We start from the raw sequence: 13557 nt of genomic DNA, 5'->3' as shown, positions 1-13557 counted from the left end.
CCACAGAAGAACCCTGAGGATGGCACACAAATGCCTGTGGGAAAGGAGCAGTATCAGCTAAAACAGTCTTTAGTGAGACTTGGGGCAGAGCAGAATTATACAACAGCACCTTTATTCATCCTGCTGAAACAGACCACAAAGGGTTTCTTTCGGATCAGTACTGAAGCAGAAAAGCAAGCATGTGTTGAACAAGCATCTGACACTGGTATTAACCCAGCTAGAACGTGATTTTTGAGGAGTCTTCTTTTGTCATGTTGCACACTCAAGAAATCTTATTTAACAGACAAAATTCCATTAAAAAAAAGTCAGAAAATCACTCGAGTCAAATACTCATATGAAGTCTAGTTACTTTATTTTCCATATGTGCAGTCAGTTAAAAGAACAGTTAATGATGAAAACAGACACCACAGAAGCTTTAGGAACAGTATTGTAACACTGACAGACCAAATGACCACACTGAACACGTTCTTAATGCTGGCCATTTCCAAACAAGACAAAAGTACATACACAGACCTAGTTCACTGTAAAACCTGATATTAAGCAGCAAGTTGCTCACAAATTGCAGCACAGTATATGACATTTACTGCAAATAGCTACAGCAGCAGTGCTTAGTGGCTGAACTGCACAGAATTAGTCTCATGGGCAAACATTAAATCGCCATGATAAAACACCAGCGGCTCCTTAACAGGTCTGAATTATGTAATTCAGCATGAACAAAATTGTTTACACTCAAATTCTAGCGAAAAGCAATAGCTTCTGTTTTTACCATGAGTCTACACTGCGTGTGTTTCAGCCTCCATTGCAGTAACTGTTTTCAATTAACTGTCACATATAACATGAGTAATTACTGCTTAGTCAAAGTTACACAGCCTCTGCAAAAAAGGTGATGTGACTATATTTAAAATAAGAACCCAAAATACATTCAAGAGAATGGCTGCAACAATAAGGCAATAAACAGTTTTGAAAATAGATCCTACTAAACAAAACAAGACCAAGTGTGTAACCAGTTGCCTTCATACAGTTTCAGACTTGAATGGGTCAAAGTTAAGTGCTTACCCACCAATAACATTTCAGAAGTGCATTGGTAGAACTATTCAAAGACATGAGTATATTGGACTGCCAGCAATCACAACCCAGGTCTTATCACAAGTACGCTTCCACATATACAGCTTCAGTTTTACAGGTTTGCATGAAGCACCCTATACAAAGATTTTACTACAAACTCCTTCAGGAAAAACTATACGTTTACAGAAGACATCAGCATTACAAAATCCTTCCTAACTGTACAATATAAAACTTTGGCCTTCTACTGATAAGATCATTAGTTATGCACTAGGCAGACAGCATTATTGGCAGCTATGTCACAGAAACATTAAAAAAATAGCAATAGCTGCTTGAAAAAAAAAAAAAAAAAAGACTGAAAATAACTTTGGGGAGTGAAATACACCTACAGACAGCAAGAAAGGGAGAAGGAAGTTGTTTGCCTAGAGCAGATGAGTTACCCAGAGGTTCCATATTCATCTTATTGCATATTTGATCAGCGTCAGCATCAAAACCCACATGAATTTTTCCTTCATTAACTTGCTCCAGAGTCTTGATTCTTGCACCTTTAGATCTACCCTGACTAGCTCTGTATATTGCTGTAACTTCACATTTCTTCACAGCTACTAGAAGCAGAGTTAACTGTTACTTATCTCAGCCAGTGATACTATGAGCAGCAACCTTTTGCCATCTTCTGTGCAATAAAGTCTAGTTAAAACCAAAGCGCAGTAGAGTGTCAATACCCTACGTCAGTATAAAAACCAAGAAAATCTTTATTTGTAAGCCTATATTAGGAAAGCTGAAGATGCTAAAGGCGTTTAAGAAAAATGTACCAGTACTTTGTTAGCACTGCTGAACTGAAAGTCTCATTATGTGGAAAAAATGTACAGACAGAAGAATATTGCGACATTAAGCTCTGCAAGGCAAACAACTGAAAGCAGCAGAGACAAGAATGATTGCTTTTGCTCAGCTTGAATAAATGGTAATATTACTAATTAAAAAACACCCAAACAACATTAGGCATTCCCTTGCCAGCAGACAGGCTAAAGGAAGGAGACTCTCCATATTTAAGCACATGTGTTTAAAGGATATGTGCATAGCACTGCCTAATCATGCTTGAAAATTTAACCCTGAAGACAAAGCATGCTTATACATACATGCTAGTAAACAAAACAAAGACTTTTAGACTCCAAAGGAAGGTCAGGGCTGATCTTGTATATTTTAATACTGAAACACCCAAATCATTTTATGAAGTGAATGCTCTCATTAGCTTTTGAACAGTATTCACAGATGACATAACAAAGGCACTGAAAGAGTGCTGCTTTCCCAGACGTAGGCCTACTTGACAAAAAAGCTCAGTGTTGCTGGTTTTAGCCATATAAACCACAAGTTTTGAAGTCATACGTTAAAACTTCTTAAGAGCTGAAAGCACAAGACCAATTTCGTAGTGTTGCTTAAGTTTTTATACAGGCAACAATGATCCAAACACCAACATATATCCACGCTCTGAGAGAAACTGAAGCTGTTCCTGGTGAGACATGTTGGTAGTTCTCTCTCATACACACAGAGGTGGTACATGGACGTTCCTCCTCTTTCCAAAGATCTCATGCATCAGTCTTCAGAGTTGTTAGATAAACAGAAGTGGAGCTTTTCGTTCTGAAGCACAACATCAAAATAACCATATAATTCATTCTCAAAGAAAACAGAAGCAACCGCTTATTACCGGTAAAAATCAGTAAGTCCTCCAGCAAACATGAGGTACCAAACTCATCGCTCTAACACTATTAAAGCGTTACAGTGACGTCTACCAAATTGGTCAGAATGCCTTCTCCGGTTCCAGGAAAGAAGTTGTCAGGTACAATATACCTGATGTAAAGGTTTACAGCGTGAACTGGAAGTGCTTAGTATCCAGAAACTAAAGGTGACTCTTCAGAATACTAAACAGTGAGTACATAACCTAGGCATCTTCCCCTCTCCAACACAAGTTGGGACTTAAGAGTAAAAGGTTCAGGAAAAACATACAGAAACCTAGCAGGATTGTTTAACCTGTAACCCTTCTCATGCCAAAAGCAAGAAAACAGGTCTTACCACCCAATTCATTTTTCTTTTTTTTTAAGAAAAGGAGATAATTAAAACCTCCAAATCATCTGCATCTAATGTTGATTTTTCGTATTTCATTTATACTTCACATACATATGAACATAACTAAAATCTCATTTTAGAATACTTTCTAAAGCAGGATAGCCTTTCAATTGTTCTTGAAGTTCACATGCATTCTCAAGGTTGAACAAAAAATATATATTCATATATAGCTAAGGAAATAAAACTCAATTTCACTATATGTAGTTACAGAGCTGCAAACAAATAATAATTTAGAAACCATTTCAAGTCTGAAATGTTTAGTATGTTCAGACTAACACAAAGGCTAAGCTTATGGTCCAGGACCTGTTTTTAATCTGTGCAGAGATCTGAGCTACAGCAGCTCAGCATTTTCCCTGATGAAGATTTCTCTCAATTCCACCTTTGTTCCAGTATTCTACGACTTGCTGTTGAAGTCCTCTCTGAACCTCTGTCAAAGTAGCATATATTGGTAGTTCAGAAGCAAAGGTCCACAGGTATTAATATTACCTCTTAAGTCAGTTTTTCAGTAAGATCAAACCACTGAACAACACAGTGCAGAGGTGCTTAACTATCCATAGTCAGAAGTACAGTGGAGTACTTTAAGTTGCCTCTTCTGTAGGTGCCCTTCGCTGTCGAGCAGATTTCTGTCTACCTCTCTGAGGTGAAGGTGGAGTCTCCTGTTCAGCTTCAGTCTCTGAAGGCTCATTGTCCCCCTGCTGGGACCCCGTATCACCTATCAATTCCCTCAGGAATTTGAACTTAGACAAAAACAATTGCCAGACCACGTACCAGCCTGCAGGGAAAGAAAAAAGGTACTGCTTAGTTTTTTCATATAAATCGGTAATCAGCTCCCAGACAAAGTATACCAGAAAAGTGAGAAAAAAATTTGATCAGATCAACTCCCGTTCTCTAACTGCCAGCACATCTCCTCCTTTCTACAGTTCTATAAATACCAATTCCACTTGATAAAGTTTGTCCTCAACTGGAAGCTATCATTTAAGCTCCAGTCAATGACCTACACATTCTGATTTGTACTGCCACAGTATGCAGTGGGAAAGTAATCATTATTGCACATATATAAACATCTTAAACATCAGGAGAAAAGGTATTTCTGTAGTTATACAAAAAAAAAAAAAAAAAAAGGACTCAGGAGTCATTACACAGGCACTGTAAGAACACAGTACTAGGGTTTCTACTCTCACTCAGAAAACATGTCATTCTGAGAAACATTTTAAAAGCTGCATTACATAATCACTATGAAGCTCATTTGTGGAGATCTTGAAACTAACACCATGTTTTACAGTAAATCCTACTCTGACACGCACAAGTTCACTAAGAGACCACATACCCCAAATTCAAGGTGTTCCCTCATACGCCCAACTTCTATTACAGTAAAATTAACATTCTCTGGTAAATTCGTGTTCTGCTAAAATGCTCTGGGTCCCAAAATTATGAAAATAAAGAGTTAAGATGGTCACATTTCTAAAATCTCACTTGCAAAAATACTGGATATCCATCTCCTCCCTCTCTCATGTTTGTGTAATAGGTAGCCAAGGAACTTAAAAAAGCATATATAAACATATCTAAACCTAAACCAGACTCTTCCTTTCAAAAGATCTCCCTTATCTAAGCAGTTAGGTTGAGAGAGACTGGAGTTTTACCCATCTGAGAACTAGTGATGTCGCTTTCCCTCTAGCTAAGCAGTCAAGTTTGATCATCTACAGAACACAAATGCAACCTGTGTCGTGAAACACGCATAGTAGCATAAAATTTAAACAGCTATTTGAAATGCTATATAAACATCATTTGCAACAGCAAAAAACATCTGTCTTCAGTAGAGCTATAAACTAATACTCCCATTCCCTGTTCAGAAGGTATTGGCTGTTCAGAAGGTCTTGCTAGCCATTTGAGCCTACACTGCTAACGCATGCAAATACGAAGATCCCTACTTTACAGGGCTAGGGAAATCCATCCTGACAATTCACAGCTGTCAGCAGAAAGATTTCTACGGAGAGACCACAAGGGCGTATTAGGGAACGGGAAGAAAAACTAATAAACGGTACTTCTGTAACCACAGCACCACTATTTTTCTTCCTCTTCCGTAACGAGTCATGCCAATACAATCAGGCCACTGCTTTGGACAAAAATAAAACCACACCCTTCCCTCCTGGAGTACTTTTCACATAACTTCTCTGCTGCTGAGGAAAGTAGGAGGAATGCTTTTACATGACAACCTTTTACGGTCTAAATTCCTAAAGTTTACACCAAGCATTTTCTTTTCCATTAACACCTAAACGTTTAAGAGACTTGTGATTAAATCAAGTCTCATGTCCCACAAAGGCATTAAATTCATTTGCACCTAAAAAAAACCCTCAATGGCAGATGTTTTAGCACCTTTCATCTTTCAGATCTAGAAGTAAAATTTGAAGTAGTAACTTTTTGAAAGTTGTTTCCATTGAGGGATATTTCAGGTCTCTGATCTTCAATGCTTTATGTATTCCGAAGATCATAAATCAACCCACCCTCCTTATGGGTCTAAGCATCATTACAAGTAATCGAATCTCCAAAAGCCACGCTTATTTCTAGTCCACATGGTAAAGAAAAAGCATAAAGTATTCCAAGTGAATACAGGATACTTGTAAGAAAGACCTAAGCAGCCATTTAAAAGACCTACAAGCCATTTAAAAATATCTTCAACTCCTCAATTTGTTGACAGAGCCAAAATTTGAGACCCTAGACTTAGAAGTACATGAAAAGAACGTAGTACATTCCATTAAATCCACTTCAGCATACAGGGGGAACTCTCAGCCACAGTTTTTTTTAGTTAGGTTTTCATTTGGGTTTGATTTTCATTTGTTAAAAATCCTATCTAAAATACCTGCAAGGTGAATTATTGTGAAACAGAATTTACTTACAGAGAACAACACATGCCGGGGGGGGGAAGAGCCAAAAATATGCAGGGCCTTCCAAAAAAGTTATAGGGCACTTGACAGAAGCATAACTTGAATACATCTGATACAAATAAATACTCCATTAAGGGAGATATTTTAACTTAGGGCAGATAAAGGAGAACATGGAAGGGGAGGGGAGGGAGAGGAGGAAATTAAATTAAAGAATATTCACAGTTCATTCTCAGATACTCTCAAGAACAGCAGTATTCCCACCCCCACCTCCCCATGTTTGGATTGAGTTAGAGCACAATGGTCTGAGTATCCAAAACACTAAGTATCATAAACAGATTTTAGCTCAAGAAGACAAACAAGGCAGAGTAAATAATCAGTCAACAAGACTGGTTATAGTCGACAAACAACCAGACCAATAATAACAGGCAGGTGAAACAAACCACAATGCAGCGCATAGAAAAGAAAATTAAAACAGGCTTAACCAGTGATAACAGTGGGAGGGCAATGAGGGATGAAAACTATAATAGGAGTTTCAAAACCTCACAAGATCTTCCAGCCTGTACCAGACACATTTAAGTAATAGGTAATCAAAGTAGAAGGATTTCTTTCTTTCACTTGCTCCAGTTACAGTGCCAGCTTGGATAGGAAGTTAAAAAAAAAAAAAAATCCCCAGAACAAACACATTTGTCTGAATCAAGTTAAGACAGTCTCTTCAATTCGAGACTCCCTGTCGCCTCATGGTTAGTAAACACTTGAAGAATTTCCTTGGAAATAACCAGACTAATACAGAACAGAAACAAGTTATTCTGTGTAAGAAACACCCTCCAGCAACAATATCAACTAAGCCATAGAGCGGTTTGGGTTGGAAGGGACTTTTAAAGGTCATCTAGTTGGGAAATTCTGTCTACCACAAGCAATCAGTATGTTGCATTTAAACTGCAGAGGTCAGTACTCACTAAAATCTGGAAGCCACCAACTCACTTAAAATGCTATAACCAGGTGCCGTCCGAAGACATTTAAGCCACACTTGGCATTATGCCATCAGTATGTCAACCCCTCTTATAAATCATGAAACAATGTGTTTGTGAAGATAGGACCATGAGTCAAAGCGACTTTTAACATCAGGATGTTAAATGCATTTTATGATTTGACTACATTTCATTAAAGCTAGCCTTTTTTGTTACTTCCCACACCAGCGCTTAGTTTCTGTGCAAAGAGAAAGAAATAAAGTGATCTGACCACAAAGTTACTCCCCCTCAAAAGGTGAGGAGTCTTGGGTCCATGTGTTTAATATGCCCTATAGTGGCTTGTACATATAAAATAAAAGAGGGAGGGTCTTCTTTATTGGAGCAAATTTTCCTCTTCTATTTGAAGAAAGAAGAGCAAACGAAACAAAAAAAAAAAAACCCAGGACTAATACGGAGTGCTGTGGTGAAGCAACCTGGTTCTTCTTATGTGAAATAAAAATGAAAACAAGAAAGTAAGAAAAGCAATGCAGTACTGGCAAAAAAACAGTCAGAAGATCTGGTTTCTATTTCTGACCCTAGTATGGACCTATTGTGCAGCCTTGCAAGATCATTCTACCTCTGTGACCCTACAGATTTGAAAACAGGATGTTACTACTCCAGCATATAAAGACTAAGAACAGGGGAATCACCAAGGTGAAAGTTGCCTCTATTCAAATGCTGAAGAATCCATCACACAAAATCTTAAGCAGCTATAGCCAAAAAAAAAAAAAAGAAGCACAGAGCTCTAGATGCTAACTTGGGACAATGGGGTTCTACTCTGAGCTCTGTGTCAGATTTCTTCTGTGACCTTGGACAAGTCACTTTAATCCTGCATCATTTTCAAGAGGCAGATAATAGACTGCTGTTTCGATTGCTCTGATATTAAGAAGGTCAGATGGAAGGAAGCATACACTACTCTGATACTGGAATAAAAGATGACACCAGGTAACACAGTGCTTGGTTCTGCACAGCTTCTTAAACCTGGTTCTGTTTAATGCAACACTCTACCACATGCTACTTGGCAACTGATCACAAGGAAACTTGCGGTCTTCCATTCCGACATTTATAACAGTTTCAAAACTCAACTTCAAATTAAGGGGTATTTTCTCTGTATTGCTAGTGTAATCAAGCATTACTTTCTTCATCTTTTCAAGTATTTTACAAGATTTGCTCATTTAAGATAGTTACAAAATTGTTAAAGCATAGTATTAAAGAAGAGTTATTCAGGCAAAACTTAGGGTGCAAGTGTTTTCCCATCTGTAACCGCGTACAGGCTTGGAAGCAAACCACAGAGTACTGTCTTGGAGTTACATGATTTTTGGTTTAAGGTTGTGTCTTTCAAACCATATCCCATTAGCCTCTCTTGCCAAATAAAAGGAATGCTTCCATCTGTTCTACTGAAGGCAATTCTGCAGTTTCCCATGGCTCCATGCTTTTCTACATCATGAAAACAAAAAAAAAAAAATATGCAGGGGTAAGCAACACTAGAGTTCACCTTGGCTGGTATTTTATCTTATCCTGTATCCTTGACTATGTCTGAACTCCTCCCATCCAGAGAAGAACATGGCATATACAAAAGCAGCAATAAGACCATCAGAGAAAAAGCGGAGAAAGGGAATCAGAAAAGGTGGGAATAAGAAAGTAGAAGCAAGATACTTCAGTGCCACTTTTAAAAGAGCAACTGAGAAATTCCTATGTTTACAGTCCCTCAATGGTTTCTATGTCAGATGTGATCAGTTTACAGATAGAGATATTGTAAGCTGCAAGCCTTTTGTGCTTCTTAACAAATTCTGATTAACACTGAAAGTGCAGTTGTAAGCATCCAAAAACATTTAAAAGAAAAAAGAAATCAGGTCATTTATTCAAAGTACTTTTATAGGCATAACTGCCTAATTCATGCATAAACATTTGCTTTTTTCATGGCTAAAGATCTGGTCCAAATAACTTGATAGTTTGTGCTTTGAGTTTTCTTTTGCATTTTTATTTGAATTTTTGAAAATGACAAAATGAATTTCCCCCCCATTACTGAAGTTTTGATAGCACTCATCACATAATATTTGTGATACATAGCAAAAATCCACATGATTCTAGGATGCCTCCTGGATATTTAAGTCTATTGTTCTCTGCAAGCATTCACACCACAAGTCCTTCTATAAGCCACTCAAAATCCAAGTTACAGCTCTTTAGGCTCTTGACCTTTTCATAAGGCTGATTCATCATAAGGCTGTTTCAATATATCTCTGATGGTTGTAAATCATTCTTATCAGATTAATCTTACTCAAGATCATACAGTCCTTCTTGCATCAGGTTTGTCCATTAACTTGTATGTCTTACTAGCTGGCATTTACTCATATCCCTACCATACATAATACTTAGTCTGCCTGGGAGTCTAATAGGCCATAAAGAATAGAGACCTGTAGGTATGAGAGTGGATAAGAAACTGCCTATCACTGGCACAGATAAGAAATTAAATTGGAAGTAGCTTGTACTCATTTTTTTCTCTGTAGTGGTCTTGACACCATTTTCCTTGAATATTTCCCATTAATAATCATGGCACAAGAACTAGAAGTGTACCAAATTTAATTAATAAATCCTGTGTGATGGAAAAAAACATATCATTACAAGTACTGTACATCATCATCAAATCCCATCAAGCCACTTCTAACAAGGTAATAATTCAAATGCCCCCCCAAAAAACAATGAACATGCCAGCTTCTTGTGTTGAGCAGTTTTGAAACCTAGGTGATTTTTAGCCATCATCTTACAAAAGTAAAATACAGTTAAAGATTTAAAGCAAAGTATTCATTGAATTCAAGTTGAATGTACTATACAAAACTCCAAACTGCTACTTATTTATAAGCCACTTAAAAACGAAGCCATCTATTGACTCCTTTTGCTCACTTTAAGCAAGAATGCACTAGAGAGATGTCTAAGTTCACAGGCAAAGCTAAAAGATTCTTAACATTTCAATTCCTTTTGTCACATACAGACAAAAGCATAAAGGTCTAGAGAAAATGGTCCTCCTTTCTGATTTTGAACAGCATGTTGCAAAATCATTTTAATCTTTCAGCAAAAGAGCAAGCAAAGATCTCATATGCATACTCTGAAAACAAAAACCCTAGCAAGCACCATATTTCAACTCCCAGAAGATAAAAAGTGGCCAGGCAACACCTAATGAGCAGACAGAAACCTAAATTAAAAAAAAAAAAAAAAACAAAAAAACAACCCAACTCAGAATATCCCTTTAGGTCACTATTTAGTCCTTAACCATGGGCAGTACAGGATGCATAGGAAAAGAGCACAAGACAAGGGAAAGAACACAAGGTGCACCCTCACATACAGATAACTGGGACAGCAACGGTATTTCAGAAATCTCCCTATCTGAATGTTAGCGCTATGGCTTAAAAATGTTAACCCTTCTTCCATGAACTTCAAATGCCAGAAGTTTCAGCATCCAAAATACTATTTGTTAATGAGCTTGCAATCTATTTCCCCATTGTGTAAAAGAAAACTTTCTTTTAAGCCTGTTGCTTACCATTTAACTTTATATACTCCAATTCTTCTGTAATGACGACATTCCATGACCAACCCAAGTTCACCTTCTTCATTCAAGTCAGTTTTATAACTGTCACCATTCCTTCAGAACTATTCCACGTTAGACAGATCTAACCTATTTAGAATTTCCTCGTGTTGACATTATTAGATTGCTCTCACCATCCTTTTTTTTTTCAAAAAACAAACTAGAACTTTTTTTTTAAAATAAGGTGATACACATTAATAAGAAAATACATAGTTTGAGACACAAGCACGTGGGAGATTCCTGTTGAAATATTATATTTTCCATTTTATTTTAAACTTGTAAGGTTTCATTTCCCTATTTGCTTGCTACAAAGCATTAAACAGATATTTCCGATAAATGTTTGCAGTTACTGCAGCTAATACTTTCTTTGGGATACTAAGAGTTCAGTTTGAAGCCATTATATTTCCCCACATAAATCAGACATGGATATATTTCACACTTCTTGCATGCACTCCTCCACGCATATTAATACTGAATTTCACCTCCCATTTTATTACCATTGATTTTGCAAAATCTTTAGAACACTCTGCCATTTTGACCACAATTAACCATTTTAAGTATTAAATGATAGATGACTGTTCACTTTGCTCCCTTGGTTTTCAAAAAATCACTTATAAATCCACCTAGCATTTGTTTTTAATCACACAACCCTTTCACAACAGGCGTTGGCATAGTTTGAGTTTCGTGGAGGTAGTTTTTGAGATGTTTATTTTTTAAAGATCCAAGTTCAGCACATTGATAACAACACCCACACACACTGCACCACTGCTTCCTTCCAAGAACTCCAACAGATCTGCAAGTCATGCCTCACACTGAAATAAACCTTCGTTCTGCACTAAAAAAAACAAAACCCAAAAAAGTTATAGAATCAAACAATGGTTTGGATTGGAAGGGACCTTAAAGATTATCCAGTTCCAACCCCCCTGCCATGGGCAGGGACACCTTCCACTAGACTAGGTTGCTCAAAGCCTCATCCAACCTGGCCTTGAACATCTCCAGGGACGGAGCAACCACAACTTCTCCGGGCAACCGATTCCAGTGTCTCACCACCCTCACAGTTGCTCCCTAATATTTAATGTAAATTTTCCCTTTTTCAGTTTAAAACCATTACCCCTTGTCCTATCACTACACACTTTGATAAAGAGCCCCTCCCCAGCTTTCCTGTAGACCCTCTTTAAGTACTGGAAGGCTGCTATACAGTCTCCCTGGCGCCTTCTCCAGGCTGAAGAAGCCCAACTCTCTCAGCCTGTCTTTGTACGGGAGGTGCTCCAGACCTCCGATTATCTTCGTGGCCTCCCCTGGACTCGCTCTAACAGATCCATGTCCTTCCTGTGCTGAGGACTCCAGAGCTGGATGCAGTACTCCAGGTGAGGTCTCAGGAAAGCAGAGTAGAGGGCCAGTATGACCTCCCTCACCTGCTGGCTACACTTCAGTCCAGGAATGCAAATCTTAGATCCACATAAGAAACAAACCTCCTAAGAGCTGCTATCAACCTATTCTAGCAAACAGATGTCAACAGCTGTGGGGTATTAGTATGAAGTTACTTCTTCCCTTCCCTGGCATTTCATAGAATGCTTTGGGTTGGAAGGAACCCAGAAGATTATCTAGTTCCAACCCCCTTGCCATGACTGGGGGGAAACAGCCCCTGCATTTCAGACATGGTACATTTCAGACCCATGAACAAGTTGCACAGAGTGACTGCTCAGTAAATCACTAAAAAATCTGCCAGCTACAGATTAGTCACCCATTTACACTCTGGAAGTATTTCAAGGCTCAAAATTACGTGGAAACAAAAGAGAAGGGGGTGCCGTGAACCACGCAGGCTCCCCAGTACCCTGGGTCGTCCTGCCCTTTACTTTCTTCAGTCAATCTGAGCAAAGAGGAACCACCAGAAACTCAGAAAACAATGGAAAGGGTGGTGGAAGCCGGGAGGGTGAGGAGCAGGGGGTGGAAGCGGGGGGGGGGGAGTAGCGAGTGGAAATGAGGGGGGGCACCAGCACTGCACAGCGAAGCCAGACCAGCCCCTCCCTCACCCCCTCGGGGAGCGGGCGGGACTCACCGCACAGCATGAAGAGCAGCACGCAGGCCAAGGTGGCCACGATCACCAGCAAGGTCAGCCCGATGCTCTGCCACATGACGCCTGTCCCGTTCCCCGCCGGCAGCAGCGGGGGGCTCCGAGACGCCTTCTCCGCGAGGCCCCGCGCAGCCCCACGGGAGGGGGCGACCAGAGACCCCGAAGTGAAGCGGCTTCAGCGCTGAGAGGCGGGCGAAGGCCCCGCCGGCGCTTACGGGGAGAGGGAGGAGGAGGCCGAGCCTCGCATCGCTGCCCCCGCCGCCACCACCCTCCCGCGGAGGGGAGGCGGGGCAGCTCCGCGGCCCAGCCGGGAGGGCGAGGGGAGGCCGGGATGCCCCTGGCTGAGCCCACGGCGACACCGCAGCCCCGACTCCACCGCAACCCCGACTCCTCCGCAGCCCGGCGTGAAGAACGAGGGGGCGCGCGCCGGGCGCGGTGACGTAGGGCGGCGCACGGGGCCTGCTGGGAGTTGTAGTTCGACACCTCCGCGGGCTGGACGCTCCCCGGCAATAGGGGACAATAACTGCAGTGGCGCGGGGGCTCCCGCCTCACTGGGTGGCGAACTACAACTCCCAGCATAGAAACGTAGAAGCATAGTTTAGTTTGGGTTGGAAGGGACCTAAAAGATCATGTAGTTCCAACCCCCCTGCCATGCCCAGGGACAGCTCCGAGTGGATCAGGCTGACCAAGGCGCCATCCAACCTGGCCTTGAACACCTCCAGGGACGGGGCATCCACAGCTTCCCTGGGCAACCTGTGCCAGTGCCTCACCACCCTCGTGGTGAAGAAATTCCCCCTTCTGTCTAGTCTAAATCTGCCCTTCTCCATCTAT

The 13557-nt window shown here is 40.4% G+C and overlaps 1 protein-coding gene across 7 annotated transcripts in view; it reads right to left on the bottom strand.

The window, feature by feature from the left end:
- The window catches only part of SMIM13 (small integral membrane protein 13), a 179510-nt gene extending 166350 nt beyond the window's left edge, over positions 1-13160 (bottom strand). For 6 of the 7 annotated variants that reach the window (XM_054060766.1, XM_054060762.1, XM_054060763.1 and 3 more), the window contains exon 1: positions 12712-13160. Coding sequence is in view for 2 of the 7 variants with exons in the window: in XM_054060768.1 (XP_053916743.1) it covers positions 12712-12787 (76 nt within the window). In the remaining 5 variants the exon portion in view is untranslated. Of the gene's footprint in view, positions 1-1556; positions 3956-12711 lie in introns of those variants that run through there. The other variant, XM_054060767.1, reaches the window with a different exon arrangement.
- Between the last annotated feature and the right edge of the window lie 397 nt (positions 13161-13557).

Source organism: Cuculus canorus, chromosome 2, assembly GCF_017976375.1.
Source record: "Cuculus canorus isolate bCucCan1 chromosome 2, bCucCan1.pri, whole genome shotgun sequence".
Lineage (NCBI taxonomy): Eukaryota > Metazoa > Chordata > Aves > Cuculiformes > Cuculidae > Cuculus > Cuculus canorus.
The sequence above is the reverse complement of the archived record's forward strand: the minus strand, read 5'-3'. Positions and strand labels throughout refer to the sequence as shown.